At 41.0% G+C, this 19241-nt stretch overlaps 1 protein-coding gene across 2 annotated transcripts in view; it reads right to left on the reverse strand.

Annotated features, from left to right (window-relative positions):
* Window positions 1–2155: 2155 nt before the first annotated feature.
* hid1a (HID1 domain containing a) overlaps window positions 2156–19241 on the reverse strand; it is a 67067-nt gene continuing 49981 nt past the window's right edge. For both annotated transcript variants that reach the window (XM_060901386.1, XM_060901385.1), the window contains exons 16-19: window positions 14150–14239; window positions 11208–11299; window positions 3310–3468; window positions 2156–3156 (exon numbers count right to left, since the gene is read on the reverse strand). In XM_060901386.1, coding sequence (XP_060757369.1) covers window positions 3093–3156; window positions 3310–3468; window positions 11208–11299; window positions 14150–14239 — 405 coding nt within the window. In that variant the 3' untranslated portion in view covers window positions 2156–3092. The remainder of the gene's footprint in view (window positions 3157–3309; window positions 3469–11207; window positions 11300–14149; window positions 14240–19241) is intronic.

Raw genomic sequence — 19241 nt, forward strand, 5'->3', positions numbered from 1 at the left:
AGGGGGGCTGAGCGTCCGTGGCCCGTCGCACAATATCCCTCCAGCCCTCTCTGTCTTTCACCACGCGGGCAGCAGTCGAAAGCCCCATCCCGGTCAAGGCCACTACTCCGTCCATCACACGCGTCTTTTGCCAGCCTCTTCGTCGCGTTCCGAAGACCATGACAGTGATGAAATCGGCCACTGTTCCCTCTGCTCTCATAACATGGCCAAAATGCCGCAACTTCAGCTTGTCACAATACTTCATCAGATTCCAGCTGCCTCCAATCTGTTGCCTCACGTAGATGTTCGATTTCTTCTCAGTCCAGCTAATCCTTAACATTCTGCGGTAAGACCAGTTCTCGAACGCTTCGATTCTCTTCCGATCAGACTTTTTCAGCGCCCAAGACTCGGCCCCATAGGTGGCAATCGGAAATACCAGTGACCGGAGGAGGCGTAGCTTTGTGCGTTGGTGGATGTTCCTATCCGTCCATACAGGGGCCAGGCTGATAACTGCCGTCTTCACAATCGCAAGTCGCCGCCGTATCTCGGTTGTCTCATTGCTGTCTGGGTTGATCATCGCTCCTAGGTAGTTAAAAGCCTGCTCTTTTTATACCCAATCATCTTACTGACCTGTTGCCAATTAGCCAAATTATTTTTTTTAAGCATTACACAAAGTTTTTCAGTCTTTTGTTACCCCTGTCCCAACTTTTCTGAAATGTGTTGCTGACCTCAAATTCAAAACACAATAAAATTTCTCAGTTTCAACATGTGGTATGTTCTTTGTACTATTTTCAATGAAATATCGGGTTTCCATGATTTGCAAATCTTCACTTTCTGCTTTTATTTAGTTTACACAGCATCCCACCTTTTTTGGAATTGGGGTTGTACAAATATTTGTATTTCCAATCCAAAAACTGCACTTTACGAAGACAATAAAACTAAAAATCACCTTATATGGACTCAATTATAATTCCTATTGAAGTCTTTGTGCAGTGTGAAATGAAGGAGGGAAGGGAGGAAAAAAAAGCAAACCCATAACACTCACTGTGGCCTGTTTTTATGCCTCTGCCACCTTAAGGTGCAGGAGGCATTATGTTTTCAGGTTGTCCATTTGTGCATCCGTCCCGAAACCTTGTGAACACGATATCTCAAAGGCTAATGAAAGGAATTTTTTTTTTATATTTTTTGGGCTTTTTTCACCTTTATTATTGGACAGGACAGTGTAGAGACAGGAAATGAGCAGGAGAGAGAGACGGGGAGGGATCGGGAAATGACCTCGGGCCGGAATCGAACCCGGGTCCCTGGATTTATGGTATGGCGCCTTATCCACCTGAGCCACGACGCCACCGCTAATGAAAGGAATTTCACCAAACTTTCACCATTTGTGCGCTTTGGGACAAACATGAACTGATTAGATTTTGAGGTTAAAAGGTCACAGGTCAAGATTACTGTGAGGTCAAATGTCCATCCCCAAACCTTGTGAACGCCATATCTCAAAGACTAATGAAAGGAATTTTACCAAACTTTCACCATTTGTGCACTTTGGGACAAAGATGAAATGATTAGATTTTGAGATCAAAAGGTCTAAGGTCAAGGTCACTGTGAGGTCAAATGTCTGTCCAAAAACCTTGTGAACACAATATCTCCAAGGCAAATGAAAGGAATTTCACCAAACTTTCACCATTTGTGCATTTGGGGACAAACATTAACTGATTAGATTTTGAGGTTAAAAGGTCACAGGTCAAGATTACTGTGAGGTCAAATGTCCATCCCCAAATCACAACTTAAGGCGTGTAGTCTACCAGGCGGAGGCGTCGAGTTCTATCTAGTTTGTTTCCTGTCCCTACCAAAAGTAAATATATCTGCGCGCGCACACACACACACACACACACACACACACACACACACACACACACACACACATCTCAACATTCCCAATGCAGTTCCCATCCCTGGTCCCCCCCATAAATAACAACATTCATGTGATTACAGAACCACACTCATCACTGGTCACTTCCTCTTTCTGTCTGTCATTCCTGTTATTAGTATGTTGTAAAATTGCACCAAACGTCAGTTCCCAGGTTTACTACAAGGAAATTGAAGACAAATTGGTGAGACGGACCATGCAACCAAGTACAGTATAATGATTCACAGGACGTCATGATTTTGACCTCAGCATAGATTATTCGTTTTTAATATTGCGACAAAATTTTTTACTTTAAACATTGAGCACAGTATATACATTAGATCATTTCATTGACAAATCTGTTACGCAGACAAAAATAGTAATATCAGGTCACCAGAAATGATTTTCAACAGCACATAGCAGATAATTTGTTTCCACCTGAATACTGGTGAAACATATGAACCGGTACTGGCTGAAATATTTGCCAGTCTGATCGTGTTTCAAGAAATGTTAACCTGAAAAGGAGAGCGAGAGGAATGCAGACATTCCTCTGTTAACCACAAGTCATAAGTAGGGTTAAACAACACAACCTACAGAACAAACAATTACCTGTTGAACAGAGATAGCTGTAGTTATGCTGCCCTCTAGTGGCATCTTCATGGCAACACAGTCACAGCCAATGCTGAAGGTCACGCTAGCTTACAAACGTCACTCACTACTGGACTACATGCAACCAAATTCATGAGACTTTTAAATATGCTTCCATCAAATATATATATAATGTATATGTTTTTATATACAGTGGCAGTTCATACGGTAGGAAAATCATTCATTCATCCACAGTGAGAGATTCTCAATGGTTTAAGCTGCTGGACATTGTACGGTCTTATCAAAAGGCAGAGCTATATGTAGAAACGTTATCATTTGTACACCAGCCCTTCCAAGCGTCCACACATGCCAACTCGGTGAGCCATGAACACTATTAGATTTTCTGAGGTCACTGAACCCTTCAGGGTTGAGACAGAACGTCTTTTTCCATATTACTGGAGTCAATCTGTGAGATTAACAATTAGCGATTCAGCACTGCGCTGAAATTGAGGACTAAGCTTTAAATGGTGTTAGGGTGACTGGAGTGAAGATGGAAATAATCAACCAGGCCTCTTTATTCACTCAGTGACGCGCAGCCCTGTGACGTAGAGCTACCCTTCTACATTCTCTGGATCTCAAAGAGACGAACATCTGTGTCATACCAGATTGGTGGGTCCACGTTGCTAAAATAAAGAAAAGATAAAAGGTCAAACAGCTCGCCGTTTCTTCTGAGCTCATTAATCATATGTCGTGATATTTGAAAACAGAATACAGAATGATGTCTGGAATTATGGACAATTAGAGGTTGAGGTTTTTTTGTGTTGTATAGTGTTTACCGGAGATAGACGACGCCCCACATGTACGTGCGGAACCACGTGGCAGTGCCTGCGTTGGCCTGGTATTTTCTGATCAGAATAGGGTGAGGTACAGGCAAAAGCCCCACCAGGGTACCGTGCTGGAGGAATTTCAGAATCTCTGATTCGTCTGTCAAGCCCCTATAAGGAAAATACACACACACACACACGAGTTAAAAAGAGTAGATATACAGATATCTGTCAATTTGAACATTTTCATACTTATGGCAAACCGTTTAAACACTTAATAGCTAGATTGGATAGTCATTACTGATATCTGCAACATCATTTTGCTTAGTCAAAGCTCGTATTCAAGATACAGTTGTGGTCAGAAGTTTACATACAGTGACATGAATGTCATCTTGGATATGAACGTCATGGCAATATTTGGGCTTTCAGTAATTTCTTTGAACTGTTCTTTTTCTGTGGCAGAATGATTGTACAGCATACATCTTTAATTAAAAAAACACTAGAATTTGGTGCACAAGTTTTAATTTTCTTTGGGTTTTCTGAAATCAACACAGGGTCAGAATTATACATACATGGTCAAAATTTTTACATACGCTCACTTAGATTATTCATTCAGAGGTGCTGAAACTTCCAAAATGTCTTTCATCTTGCCAAGGCCGAGGTCTCTTAACTTCCTGTTAGTGATCATGATTGACTACAGCTGGTAGCTTCTCTGTGCCTTCAGGATAAAGGGTTTGTTTACAGCACTCATTGGATTGACCAACACACAGTAAAATGGGAAAGTCCAAGGAGCTCAGTGCAGATCTGAGAAAGAGGATCGCAGATATACACAACTCCGGAATGTCTCTTGGAGCCATTTCTAAACAACTGAAAATTCCAAGATCAGTTCAAACAATTGTATGCAAGTTATTGTGAGGTGTTGTCACTTTGCCAAACCACTTTGCTTCAAGAAAACCCAAACTGTCACCCTCAGCTGAAAGGAAATTGGTTTGGATGGTCAGGAACAACCTGGGAACCACCATGGCACAGCCCTGCCATGAACCGGAAGCTGATGGCTCACTGTCTACAGTTCAGATCACCATGGACTAAGAGACTGCTATCCAAGAAATAACCCCCTGCTCCAAAACTGACACCTTCAAGTTTAACTAAAGTTTGAAGCTGACCACACGGACAAAGAAAAAGCCTTCTGGAGGATAGCTGTATGGTCAGATGAGACAAAGATTGAATTGTTTGGCCACAATGGACCACCATGTACAGAGGGACACTGTACCAGCTGGTGGTGGTAGGATCATCATGCTCTGGGGCTGCTTTGCTGCCAGTGGAACTGGTTCATTGCACAAAGTGGATGGAATAATGAAGAAGGAAGACTACCTCAGAATTCTTCAGTATAAACCATCAGAAACTTGAACACAACTTGGGAGTTACAACAGGACAGTGAACCCAAACACACATCAGAGCTGGTTATAGAGGATAAAGCAGGCGAACATTAAGCTTAAAACAAGTCCTGACGTCAACTCTATTTAAAATACAGTGGCATGCAAAAGTTTGGGCACCCTTACTGAAAATGTCTGTTACTGTGAATAGTTAAGTGAGCAGAAGATGAACTGATCACCAAAAGGCATAAAGGTAAAGATGACACATTTCTTTTCAGCATTTTCTGCAAGATTTGTGTATTATTTTTGTTTTGTACAATTGGAGAGTGAAAAAAGAAAAGGAACACCATGTGAAAGTTTGGGCACCCCAATACATTTGAGTTCTCAGGTAACTTTTACCAAGGTTCCAGACCTTAATTAGCTTATTGAGCTGTGGCTTGTTCAAATTCTTCATTAGGAAAGGTCAGATGATGCAGATTTCAAAACTGTATAAATTCTCTGACTCCTCAGACTTGTCCCTAAAATCAACAGCCACGGGCTCCTCTAAGCAACTCCCTTGCATTCTGAATAATAAAATAATTGATGCTCACAAAGCAGGAGAAGTCCTACAAGAACGTAGCAAAGTGTTTTCAGGTAGCTGTTTCCTCAGATCGTAATGTTATTAAGAAATGGCAGTTAACAGAAACAGTGGAGATCAAGGTGAGGTCTGGAAGATGAAGAAAACTTTCTGAAAGAACTGCTCGTTGGATTGCTAGAAAGGCAAATAAAAACCCGTTTGACTGCAAAAGACCTTCAGAAAGATTTATCAGACCCTGGAGTGGTGGTGCATTGTTCTACTATGCAGCGACACCTGAACAAATATGACCTTCATGAGAGAGTCATCAGAAGAAAACCTTTCCTGCGTCCTAGCCACAAAATTCAGCGTCTGAAGTTTGCAAATGAACATCTAAATAAGCCTGATGCATTTTGGAAACAAGTCCTGTGGACTGATGAAATCAAAATAGAACTTTTTGGCCACAATGTGTTTGGAGGAAAAAGGGTGCCAAATTCCAGGAAAAGAACACCTCTCCAACTCTGAAGCATGGGCGTGGATCGATCAGACTTTGGGGTTGTGTTGCAGCCAGTGGCACAGGGCGCATTTCATTGGTCGAAGGAAGCATGGATTCGAATAAATACCAGCAAATTCTGGAAGCAAACATCACACCATCTGTAAAAAAGTTGAAGTTGAAAAGAGGATGGCTCCTACAATAAGACGATGATCCAAAATGCATCTCAAAATCTACAATGGAATACCTCAAGAGGCACAAGCTGAAGGTTTTGCCCTGGCCCTCACAGTCCCCTGCCCTAAACATCATTGAAAATCTGTAGATAGATTTCAAAAGAGCAGTGCATGCAAGACAGCCCAAGAAACTTGTAGAACTGGAAGCCTTTTGCAAGGACGAATGTGTGAAAATCCCCCAGGTAAGAACTGAAAGATTATTAGCTGGCTACAAAAAGTGTTTACAAGCTGTGATACTTGCCAAAGGGGGTGTTACTAGGTACTAACCATGCAGGGTGCCCAAAATTTGCTTTGGGCCCTTTTCCTTTTTTGTCATTTTGAAAATGTAAAAGATGAAAATAAAAAATTGTTTTTGCTTAAAATATAAAGGGAATGAGTCATCTTTAACTTTATGCCTTTTGGAGATCATTTCATCTTCAACTTGCTTAACTGTTCACAGTAACAGCAATTTTGACCAGGGGTGCCCAAACTTTTGCATAACACTGTATATGGACCGTACTTGTAAGTCGAGTCCATGCCAAGGGAAAAAAAAAAATAATAAATTGAACTCTACCAAGTCTACCATGAAGAGTCGTGAAATATCCAACCAGAATTCTGCCAGAAGCTTGTTCATGGTAAACAAAAATGTTTGGTCAAGGTGAATCTTGCAAAGAGACATTTTACCCAAATATTAGGTGTGCTGTATGTATATTTTTGACCCTGTATTGATTTTAGAAAACCCAAAGAAAATTAAAACTTGTGCACCAAATTCTTGTTTTTTTTTAATTAAAGATGTATGCTGTACAATCATTCTGCCACAGAAAAAGAACAGTTCAAAGAAATTACTGAAAGCCCAAATATTGCCATGACATTCATATCCAAGATGACAGTCATGCCACTGTATGTAAACTTCTGACCACAACTGTATCTGTAATTCAGTTTTGACCATTAAGATTCAAACTAATTTTGCCCTTCATTTGTATGGGGTTTCGCGTTATAGATACCTACAATTCACTTGTGGATATCTGGAACTGAATTGTGAATATCTCCAATTCCAGTTTCAGACATCTACAATTTAATTCTAACTAGTCCTAATTCGAGTTTAAGATACACTATATTGCCAAAAGTATTTGCTCACTAGGGTGCATCAGTTGCCCCCTAAAAATGAAAAGTTCCTCCGATCATGATGCATTTTTGTTTTTATGTTCCTTTTGGTAAAAAAACACACTGGGTGAAATATTTTGACAAAATTCAAAAGTTTAATGGTGGCACCAGGAGCTCAAAGTTATGGAAAAAGCTGCTATTTTATGACTTTTATGACAAAATTTCGATCACTTTTCATGAAACATTATGGCACCTTATAGAGTATACCAAATATCTTAGATACACATTTTTAGTACATATTCTAAATATATCATCAAGCACAGTTTGAGTTTTAGCTGTTCATTGAATCATTGTTCAACTACTTTTAAACAATACAAATGTATTATGAATCACATTAATGCTTCTCAATCCCTTGCAAAGGTTCTTAACATGATCTCTGGGTCACAAGAAATCAATAAATGGAGTCCAACATTGTGATTCAAACCTTACGCGAAAACATAAAATAAGCGTTTTTTGGCAAAAAATGAACCTCATGGTGCCACCATTAGACTTTTGAATATGGTCAAAAAATTTTACAGGATGTCTTTATTGGTGAAAAGGAACACCCGAACAAAAATGCATCAGATTTTATGAAAGTGAGGGCAACTGATACACCCTAATGCTCACCCATCCAAATTATCGGAATCAGGTGTTCCAATCACTTCCATGGCCACAGGTGTATAAAATCAAGCACCTAGGCATGCAGACTGTTTTTACAGTTTGGAGCTGGCCCCTTCCTCTTCCAACATGACTGTGCACCAGTGCACAAAGCAAGCTCCATAAAGACATGGATGACAGAGTCTGGTGTGGATGAACTTGACTGGCCTGCACAGAGTCCTGACCTCAACCCGATAGAACACCTTTGGGATAGTCTGGTTAACACCAGACCATATCACAAGTGAAATATGGTCTGGAATCCGCCTATTGAATTTTTCGTAGGGGAGGTGTGGTTTACGATTGTCAACGGCCGTTTATTGGATGTTGCGAATGTCTATCATTTGGCGTATACGTAGCCCATGGCCAATCATGGCAGTTGTACCCGGTGACGTAGTTAGAGCGACGAAGAAGACGAAGAGGCGAAGAAGAGAAGGAAAGAGAAGGCAAAACAAAAATAGGAAAACAATGGCACCGAACGATTACTGCCGTTTGTGCAAGACAAATATGAGAGAAGCTGGTTTGGTTAGTTTGGTTCGTATCGCTCGCCGCCATGTTAAATGTGATCCGTAAACAGTCCCAAATAAACTACAAGCTTCCGTTTGTCGAGTAGTACGCGTCACAGTCTTTCCACCCCTCCCCACTCTCTGATTGGCTCCCTAACTCAGGCGAGCCTTTAGACCATAGTTTCCATGCTGTCTTTTCAGATCGGAACGATTGTGCAAAGCAGCATGGGATTTCCCAGGCTACCTTTGGGATGAATTAGAGCGGAGACTGAGAGCCAGGCCTTCTCATCCAACATCAGTGTGTGACCTCACAAATGCGCTTCTGGAAGAATGGTCAAAAATTCCCATAAACACACTCCTAAACCTTGTGGACAGCCTTCCCAGAAGAGTTGAAGCTGTTCTAGCTGCAAAGGGTGGACCGACATCATATTGAACCCTATGGATTAGGAATGGGATGTCACTTAAGCTCATATGTGAGTCAAGGCAGGTGAGCGAATACTTTTGGCAACATAGTGTAATTCCCCTCAATTGAAGATATCTACATTGTCCTTTTTAAATATCTTCATTTAAGTTGCAGACAGTCGGAATGAAGTTGTAGATATCTTGAACTTGAATTAGGACTAGTCAGAATAACATTGTAGATATCTCAAACTGGAATTATAGATAGTCACAACATAATTATAGATATCTATTATCATCAAGTTATTGATATCTTGAAATCAATTTAGATTAGTAATATCAGATATCTTTCACGCTTTTTCTGCCTAGTCAAAATATAATTAGAGATATCTTGAATTAGAGTTTTGACTAGGCAAAATGATGCCACAGATATCTCTAGTTATGTCAGAATCAACGCTACGGCAAGTGGGAGGTGGGAAAACATAGCACCATGTCGGAGCAGCCAGAATCTCAGGTGTTTGACAAAATTTTTAATGCTGCAGCCCGTGCACATGATAAGCTCTTTCTATTTCATGGCATTTTCTAACTATCTTATCCACAGCTGGCCAAGTGGCCTAGTGGTTAGCATGTCCGCCTCTCGATCGGGAGAGTGCGAGTTTTACTCACGGTCAGGTCATACCAAAGACCATCATAAAAATGGTGCCTACTGCCATGTGGCAAGGCACGCTGCAGTACAAATGCGAGTGGGGAGTCGAACTCTCGCGGTTACCAAAGGACTAGTCCCCCACTGTAACTCTAGCTATGTAATATAGGCGAGAGGCCGAGGGCTACGAAACAGAGATCGGCGCCGCCAAACGCGCCATTGTATGGTGCAGGAAGGACTTTGACTTTTGACTTTATCCACGACTGTGACCATCATGGCCTCTGCTAAGTCTTCAAATTTGGTTCAAAACAAATGCTTTGCTGGGCCAATATCCAGTGGGAAGCCTCACATAAGCAACGTCATGCACAGCAAGTCATAACGGAAACAGAATTACAGATATCTGGAATTGTTATATAGGTTGTGTGACGAGTTGAATGTCGTTTTGAGTTACGTCACTGATGATATCTGTAATTCAGTCGCGATTAGTCAAAACCGAATTACAGATATCTGTAACTGTAGTTTTGACTAGACAGAATGACATTATAGATATCTTCAATTAAAATTCATACTCGTCACAATGAAATTACGGCTAGTCAAAATGACGTTGTTGATATCTGTAATGGTAATTCCGGATAGTCAAACTTAGCTGTTAAAGGGGAACTGAAGGCAAATTTATCATCATCAAAATTCTATTTCTTTCATTTTATTAAATATAGGAATGCATTTTTGATCGCTATTTTGTCACTGCTATAGCAAAGTTATGAGTGTTTGAAAAACGCTATGTAATATATCAGTCCATATGTCAAAGCAACGGCCGTAAACGAGATTCGTTGAGACCTGTGCGAGACATCGTAGGACGGAAGTAAAACGTACAGCGGAAATCAAAGTGACCAACATCTGCCAACGTTCCCTGTGTCCGAAATCACTCACTCGTTCACTACTCCCTATATAGGGAATTACTATATAGAGGACTATATAGCGAGCTCATTCATAAAATGAAAAAATGCTTTCGGACACCAGTCTATCGTGCTGGTATTTATGTCATTACTGTCGCACAATTAAAATGTGCCAGATTAGTCGGCTGGTGGGTTTTCAAAATAATAAATAAATCCATGCATGTATTTTTGTAATAAATCCATATTATACGGAGCGTATTTACCACATTAATCAATACAAAGTACCTGCATCTTTCAGTTTTTTTTAAATCAAGGCTGAATACTTTCTTCTTTGCCGCTGCCTTTTATTAAATCAAATTTGAGACTTTTAATTTGATTTCTTTCAGCATGACCGCAGTGCATGATGGGATATATTGCTTTGGTTAGTGACCATCGTTGTACCCTACTTTTCATGATGCATTGTGGGATACTTTAAATGCACTATATAGGGTGTAAATAATTCTCACTAAGGTTTCGGACAGTACTATAAAATGGCGTCCCCACTATATAACGCCCTATGTAGTGAGTAGGGAGCGATTTCGGACACGGGTTGTCAAAAGATGCGCACGCCCTCTTTCGAATGCTGATGTAATCAAGCCGGAAGTTTTGTTTGTTTTGATAGCAAAATCAGGAAAGTTTGAAAAAGTAGGCAGCTATCGTCATTTAAACTCGTTTTTGTGAAATATTTCATTTGGAAAACAGTTTTCAAAATGGCGGCACTGACACCTTGCTGACACTTTGAAGTCTCGCACAAGTCTCGTGAAGACCGCACGGATAAGCGACGCCTGCCATGGACCAAACAAAATACTTTCAAAATGGCTAAAAACCGAACAGGCCGATAAGTATAATGTTTAATTGCAATTGGTTGCCAATATGAGTCACGATATAAGGTTACTAAAACCGAAAACGTAATTGAATAACATGTTAATTAAGAAATAAAGCAAGTTTAAAAATGACTTCAGTTCCCCTTTAAATGTTTAAACAGCTTGCCATACATACTTGTCGATGCAGATCTTCTCCACTTGGGGCACCAGGACCTGCAGCAGGCGCATGATGGTCTGTAGAGGGAGCTTGCTCTTCCAGGAAACGACCTACACCGAAGACAGAGAGCCGAGTTTACAGTCAAGTCTGATAATACGAGTCTGATTAAGAATGCCAAGCTCATTAATAAATGAAAGCAGATGACAATCAATAAACATGGTCTTACCTGCCGTCAAGATGCTGTTCACATCACTGACTTGGCTAAAAACTCAATGGAATTGTAATAGAATGGTATTGGATTGCGGGGACTGAGCTATCAAATCTAGTTTATGCTAACCGTTTATGTAAGAGGGCAAACAACATTATCAAGGACTCAACACACCCATGTCATAAACTGTTTGTCCCCTTCCCATCGGGCAAAAAAAAAAAATTACAGGACCATCAGAACACGTACAAATAGGACTGAGGAACAGCTTCTTCCCCAGAACTGTAGCCTCCATTACCCCCGCCTCCATACACACCCCCAAGTTGCGACTAACGCACTAATCACTTTACATTCAGCACTGTAAATACAATCATTCTAATGCAATATCTGTGCAATATCTGCTTACGCTGCACTTTATTTTACTGACTTGATCACTTTACACATAGGAACGTAAATACACCTAGTACAATTGTGCAATATCTGCCTCCACTGCAATCCCCCCACTTACTTTATGTTATACTGAATTTATTTCATTTATATTCTGTTTTTTTTTTTTTTTACTGCTGCTGTTTTCTTGGAGAGCTACCAAACTAAGTTTTGTTGGATAACTACAATGACAATTAGAGGTACTGTGCCAAGGGCACAGTGGTATTCCATTTCCACACCTGAGGCCTTGGGACAAAGGTCAAGGTCACAGACCTGAGAGAAATGAGGCCACTGGTGGTCTGGAATCTGATGACAAAGGGAAAAGGATATAATACTCATCATCTCATTATCTCTAGCTGCTTTATCCTTCTACAGGTTCGCAGGCAAGCTGGAGCCTATCCCAGCTGACTACGGGCAAAAGGCGGGGTACACCCTGGACAAGTCGCCAGGTCATCACAGGGCTGACACATAGACACAGACAACCATTCACACTCACATTCACACCTACGGTCAATTTAGAGTTGCCAGTTAACCTAACCTGCATGTCTTTGGACTGTGGGGGAAACCGGAGCACCCGGAGGAAACCCACGCGGACACGGGGAGAACATGCAAACTCCGCACAGAAAGGCCCTCGTCGGCCACGGGGCTCGAACCCGGACCTTCTTGCTGTGAGGCAACAGCGCTAACCACTACACCACCGTGCCACCCCTGGATATACAGTAATACTTCCATGGTTAATAATATTAACCAAGTTCATATCTTTCACCAATTTATTGATGCAGGTCAGTGAAAAATATTCATATCATTGATCTGACCTGTCAAGGTCACTCCAGGGCAAAACCAATGTTCGCAAATGAAAGCCCATATATATGACTTCCTATTCATGGTTAATAGTAACCATAGCCTTATCTTGCTCCGTTTTTGAGATATAGGCCGTTGAAAATATGTGACCTAATATTAACCTAGGTCAAAGGTCAATAGATCAAAACTATAAATATTCATTAAAACGTTTTTCTAACGCAATGGAACAAGGCTAGCTCGCAGACCATGAAAAATAGACAAAACTCTGACTTTTTGCTATAGAGGTCACCTAATTGACAAGTTCAAGGTCACGTAACTCAGTGAAATTATTATTATTATTATTATTATTATTATTATTAATAAAACAATTAATGAATTTCGGGCCATGTGTCCCTAAATGCGCCGCTATTTTTTCCTGCTTCACTATGACCCAATTCAAGATACGATGTCATGCATCATGTGGTGGGCTTTCCCCGTTTGCACAAGGCATTGTGGGATACAAATTTGAAACAGGAGAAAAAAATGGAGGACATGAGCATGTGAATGAAACGTGAAAGACCGACTACAGTAACAGAAAGCAAGAAGAAAAGACGTTATGTTGCGAAGGAAAGAAAACGCAGGACCAAACTAATAAATATCGGCGGTCAGCGAGCACCTCGGTGTGATCAGCTGTTTGTTTAGTGACAGAATGATATAACTGTCAGTGCACGGTCAAAGGTAAACCTGTAGATGGCGGTAATGCAAGACTGTGGATGCCAGCTGCCGTAAAACCCAAAAGAAGAAGGAAAACCTGCGCATGCGCACACAGACTTCCTCTGTCTGCTTGACTGCGCAAAGCGAGCGATTTCAAGCACATTATTTGCTCGGGAATCTCCTCAAATTAAATAACTTCCCAACCACAGAATGGCCTGTTTTTTGAGATATTACAGAAATCAACATATATCACAATGACCAAATTTCAGAGGGAACTAAATGAAATCGAAAGGCCGTCTAGCTTTAAACATAGATTCTAGCCAGACTACAGACTATTCTACTACGTCTGAGGCAGAACACTACGGCTCACACCTGAAACGTTGGCGTAAACATGATGTTTCCGACATTAGAAACTTTGTTAGAAGAGGATAGTAACCATAATCATATACTCATTCATTATGTGTATGAAAGCACTTAACTCACAGCCATGCACTGTTGCATTATATTAGCGAGTACATTTTTACATAGTCAATTATGTTCACAGGCAACCAAATCATGCGACTGGGCAGCACACTGGAGCTTTTACTTGCCTGGTCTGCCAGCTAATGAATTTATGAGGACTCCTCAACGTTATTCTTAGCCAGTTTTTTTTTTTTTTATCAAGTTTTTCCTTTAAAATTCAATTTTGGAAAAAAGTGATCTTAATTCGCATTCAGTTATATGCCACAAACAGCAAAGCTCCATAACAGATAAAGGCAGAGCTCTATCGACTTCCTTACTTGCTTTATTTTTCGAATATGACAGCTTCATCGCAAAAGCTATAAAAGTTACGCACCCACTCTGGTGTTGGGACCCAGTATGTAGGGGCCGTTGATGCACTTGACAGACGTCTCCTTGCCATTTCTGCCTCTGTGTAGAAGACATCCTGTTTGGGAACATGAAATGGTTTTCACATGCATCCATTTGCACAAACAATGAAGAAAAACCCAAACACAACAGTAAGTGATAATACCAACAACCTCCACAGGGGTGAGGCATCACAGTCCACCACTCAACAAAGACTTCGAGAGCAGAAATACTACAAGATACAAACCACTCATCAGCAGTAAGAATCAGAAGGCAAGGCAAAGAAATACAGAGATGAGCCACAAAAGTTCTGGAACCAAGATGAACCTCTACCAAAGTGATGGAAAGGCCAAAGTGTGAAGAAAAAAAAAAAAAAAAGATCTGCTCGTGACCCAAAACATACAAGATCATCGGTCAAGCACAGTGGAGGTTTTCATGGCTTGGGCTTGTACGTCTGCTTCTCGAACAGGCTGACTAATCTTTACTGATGACGTAACTCATGATGACAGCAGAAGAACAAATTCATGAGTCTACAGAAACACTGTCTGCCAATTTACTGAGAAACTCATCCAATCTAATTGGGAGGAACTTCAACATGCCGCAAGACAACGACCCAAAACACACTGCCAACACAACAAAGGACTTCAACACTGGAACAAAGTGGAAGGTTTGAGACAGGCCAAGTCAAATCACCAGATCTCATTTCATCTCATTATCTCTAGCCGCTTTATCCTGTTCTACAGGGTCGCAGGCAAGCTGGAGCCTATCCCAGCTGACTACGGGCGAAAGGCGGGGTACACCCTGGACAAGTCGCCAGGTCATCACAGGGCTGACACATAGACACAGACAACCATTCACACTCACATTCACACCTACGGTCAATTTAGAGTCACCAGTTAACCTAACCTGCATGTCTTTGGACTGTGGGGGAAACCGGAGCACCCGGAGGAAACCCACGCGGACACAGGGAGAACATGCAAACTCCGCACAGAAAGGCCCTCGCCAGCCACGGGGTTTGAACCCGGACCTTCTTGCTGTGAGGCGACAGCGCTAACCACTACACCACCGTGCAGCCCAATCACCAGATCTTAAACCTAACTGAGTAGCATTTCACCTCCTGAAAGAGACTGAAAGGAAAAACTGACCAAAACAAAGACCAACTGAAAGAAACTCTGGTGTGAGTCTGGAAAAACATCACAAAAACAGTTTGGTGATGTCAGTGGGTCACCTTGCAGGAAAGAGATATGCAACCAAATATGGAGTGCTATTTATTTTCATTCAGACTATCTGTTCCTATACTTTTGCTCACCTAACAAAAGTGCTCTGAGAGCACACTATCGCCCCCGCTGGCAACTATATCTATGCTTAATGTACCCTCCTGAAATTGTCAAAGTGCAAGTTTGGTAATCAAGGGCCATAACTCTGGTAAAATGCGACTAAATTGAAAGAAATTGCAACATGCGTATTACCGACATATAACAAAGAATGCTGTCAAGTTTCATGAAATTCCTCCAAAAATTGTGAGAGGAGTTGATTTCAGAAGGTGAGCACCCTTCCTGGGACGGACGGACGGACATTGCCATGACATAATATCCCTTCAGGCCTTTCAGCCAATGGGCAATAAAAAATTGTGAGAGGAGTTGATTTCAGAAGGCAAGCACACTCATGAAATTGTCAAATTATAATTTTGTTAATCAAGGGCTGTAACTCTGGTAAAATGTGACCGAATTTAACGAAATTACAATACGCATACTACCGACATATAACGATGCCTCTTGTCAAGTTTTGTAAAATTCCTCCAAAAACTGTGAGAGGAGTTGATTTCATCGCCATGACATAACCCCCGTTCGGGCCTTTTGGCCAGCGGAGGATAAAAATTGTGTGGTCTGCCAGCAAAGGTGCCATGATACAAGTTGCCCGACACATCTCAGGAAATAAAAACTGAAATTCTGATCTATCGTCTCATGTTCATCTTTTAATCTCAAACCCACATGTCTTCAGCGTATTTACTACTTTCACATAGCCATAATTCTTTGCATTTTGGGTGGTAACCAGGTGATGTATGTTATTTACCAGCTGGGAGGTCCGTATCGTGAAATACCGTGACCGAGGTCTTGAAAGTACTGACCGAGGCCCTCTGGGCCGAGGTCAGTATTCAAGGCTGAGGGTCACGGTATTTCACCATACGGACCAACCTTAAGCTGTTAAATAATATATTTATTTTTTTCTTTACGAAATTCTAACAGAAAACGAGAATGCCCGAAAAGGGAAAACCAAGCCGAGCCGAGCCGCCATTTTGAATCCTCATTCACGGCTGTAATGCAAATTGCTTCCTCCTCGGTACACAAGAGCACTTCCATTGCAGGAAAAAAGAAACTACATTTTGCCGCCTATGTAGTCCCCTATTTATACAAATAGGAGTCATTCAGGATTCAGCCATGTTTTTGCTCGGCATTAGCAAGTTAGAGGTTTTTAGCTTTCTCCTGAAATGTTTTATTTTATTTCTTCTTCCTCAGGGTAGTAAAACTCGCTTTCATTGTGAACACTGTCGTTATCGCTATCCATGCTGTAAAATTAATGCTATTTTCCTGAGAAATGCTGGCAAAAATTTATAAGATTTTTGATAATCTTAAAAATAAATCTTAGAAAAAAAAAAGATAAATGTTGACAAAAAATGCTACTATGTTTGTTGTTGTGAACGAGCAAGTCACCAGAGGTCCGTAACTGGGGTCCATACTGTAGGATACGGACCCGCTTGCCAGCCAATCAGAGCGCAGGATTTGATGGAAACCGCACCGCGAAAAAGAATTAATTTGTTTACTAACTCCGATAACCTCAGTCATTTTTTTGAATTCACACTGGGGGGTGGGGGGGGGGAAGAAAAATTCCTGATTTAAAGTCTTCTAGAATACCTAAAGAAACTAAGCGCTGAAAAGCATGGTTGGACAGAATTCATGGTCAAAATTTTACACTGACTGACAACATGCGACTGTGTTCTACACACTTCAGTGGTGGAGTAAAATCTGATGATCCAAGTCACGAAGCATACAACCCCTCTGTCTTTGTGTTTAGTCATAAAAAGTGCAAAAACCAAAAAACAAGGACAAGTCAAAGAACTGAAAATGACAACTTTATTGAAGAATCAGCTCCCAAAACAAAGTGCAAACGATGCAGTGTGAGTAAGCTTACATGTCCTTCCTCTTTTAGTGTTTCTGTGGGTAGATCGAATGTAGTATTTGACCCTGTTGTCCTAACAGCCCAAAGATTGTCGTAATCTGGTAGCATATGAGCTCTCGGAAAATCAGAGTGAAGGAAATCAAAATCAACTTAAAGAAATTTGACAGTCCTGCTGTGTTTACAGTACTTACTTGATGGAGTGAATTCCTTGCTTGTGTTCGCATGCACGAAGCGTTTTGTATTTTCTTACGGCTCTCTCATCGTAACCAGCACCCAGCAAAAATGATTTCACTGTGGATTCTTGTATGATCAGTATCGATCTTTTGAAGCTCTTCTGCCAATCTTTTAACTTCTTCAGGTAAGTAATTGTTGGAACACCAACAATTTGTTGACAGACGAAGGCTGCTGCTGACTGTCACTCGAAGTAGAGACATTCAAAGCGTTCAGTACAATATTTACAAGCGCTTTTTTACCGACTGATTTCTCAAAGTCCACAGAAAAGGCTTTGCAGATTTCCTTAAGCTTTGGTTTAGTTAGTTTTGAAATTTCTTTGAAGGTTTTAGGGAGATTTAAATTCGAAAGATTACGGTCAGTGTGTGACGCCGTGTTTTAGTTCGTTTATATTTTGGTTACGTGCCTGGGGTAGGTGTCAATAGCAATAAACAAAAGAATTGGCCTTGCCGTTCCAATACTTTCGGAGCAGATCTGTACCTCAAGTGAACGTGAGCAAAAGGCACATCAGCGATGCCCCGACCAAGTATGGTGTCATTTATAGCACATTTAAACTTCATTTCAGGTGAGAGGATGCTGTTCAGCTTATCCTCATTCAGCAAGCTCTGCTCAGGATGCTTCGCCTATCTTGACTAATAATAAATAAATAACATATCAAGCTGTCACAATGCCAATGCGTGCATCCTTTGAGACATGCGGTGAGAGAGCAGCACATCATTTTGAACATCACTGGGCAGCTAAAAGCTCTGGGAGGAAAGTGTAAACTGTCTGTTCTTTTAAATACGAGCTCATAGACAGCCATGATGGCGAATTTTCATGATGGTCACCGAAGTGAATCATCGACAGAATTTCCACTCACATTCAGTAGAACTAATGAAGCCCCTTGGATTATCGGTAAAATGTATTCAAGATTACACTCACCAGCCACTGTATTAGGAACACCCATACACCAGCTTTTTGATGCAGTTATCTAATCAGCCGATCCCTTGACAGCAGCACGATGCATAAAATCATGCAGGTACAAATCAAGACCTTCAGTTAATGTTCACTTCAAACGTCAGAATGGGAAAAATTGTGATCTCAAGGTGTGACTTTCACTGTTGCATGGGTGTTGGTTTGAGCCAGATGGACTGGTTTGAGTATTTCAGAAACTGCTGACCTCCTGGGGTTTTCACACACAACAGTCTCTACACAGAATGGTGCAAAAAACAAAAATCATTGACTGAGCGACAGGTCTGTGGGAGGAAACAAACATCTTGTTGATAAGAGAGGTCAGAGGAAAATGGCCAGATTGGTTTGAGCTGCCAAGAAGGATATAGGTACTCATAGCAACTCTTTACAACCGTGGTGAGCAGAAAAGCATCTCAACATGCAACAGCAGACCACCACATTGGGTTCCATTCCTGCCAGCCAAGAACCTTAGACTCAAGAACAAGTTCCTATTAAAGTGGCCAGTGAGTGTACAACCCCGATTCCAAAAAAGTTGGGACAAAGTACAAATTGTAAATAAAAATGGAATGCAATGATGTGGAAGTTTCAAAGTTCCATATTTTATTCAGAATAGAACATAGATGACATATCAAATGTTTAAACTGAGAAAATGTATCATTTAAAGAGAAAAATTAGGTGATTTTAAATTTCATGACAACACATCTCAAAAAAGTTTGGACAAG

This window comes from Neoarius graeffei, chromosome 20, assembly GCF_027579695.1.
Source record: "Neoarius graeffei isolate fNeoGra1 chromosome 20, fNeoGra1.pri, whole genome shotgun sequence".
NCBI lineage: Eukaryota > Metazoa > Chordata > Actinopteri > Siluriformes > Ariidae > Neoarius > Neoarius graeffei.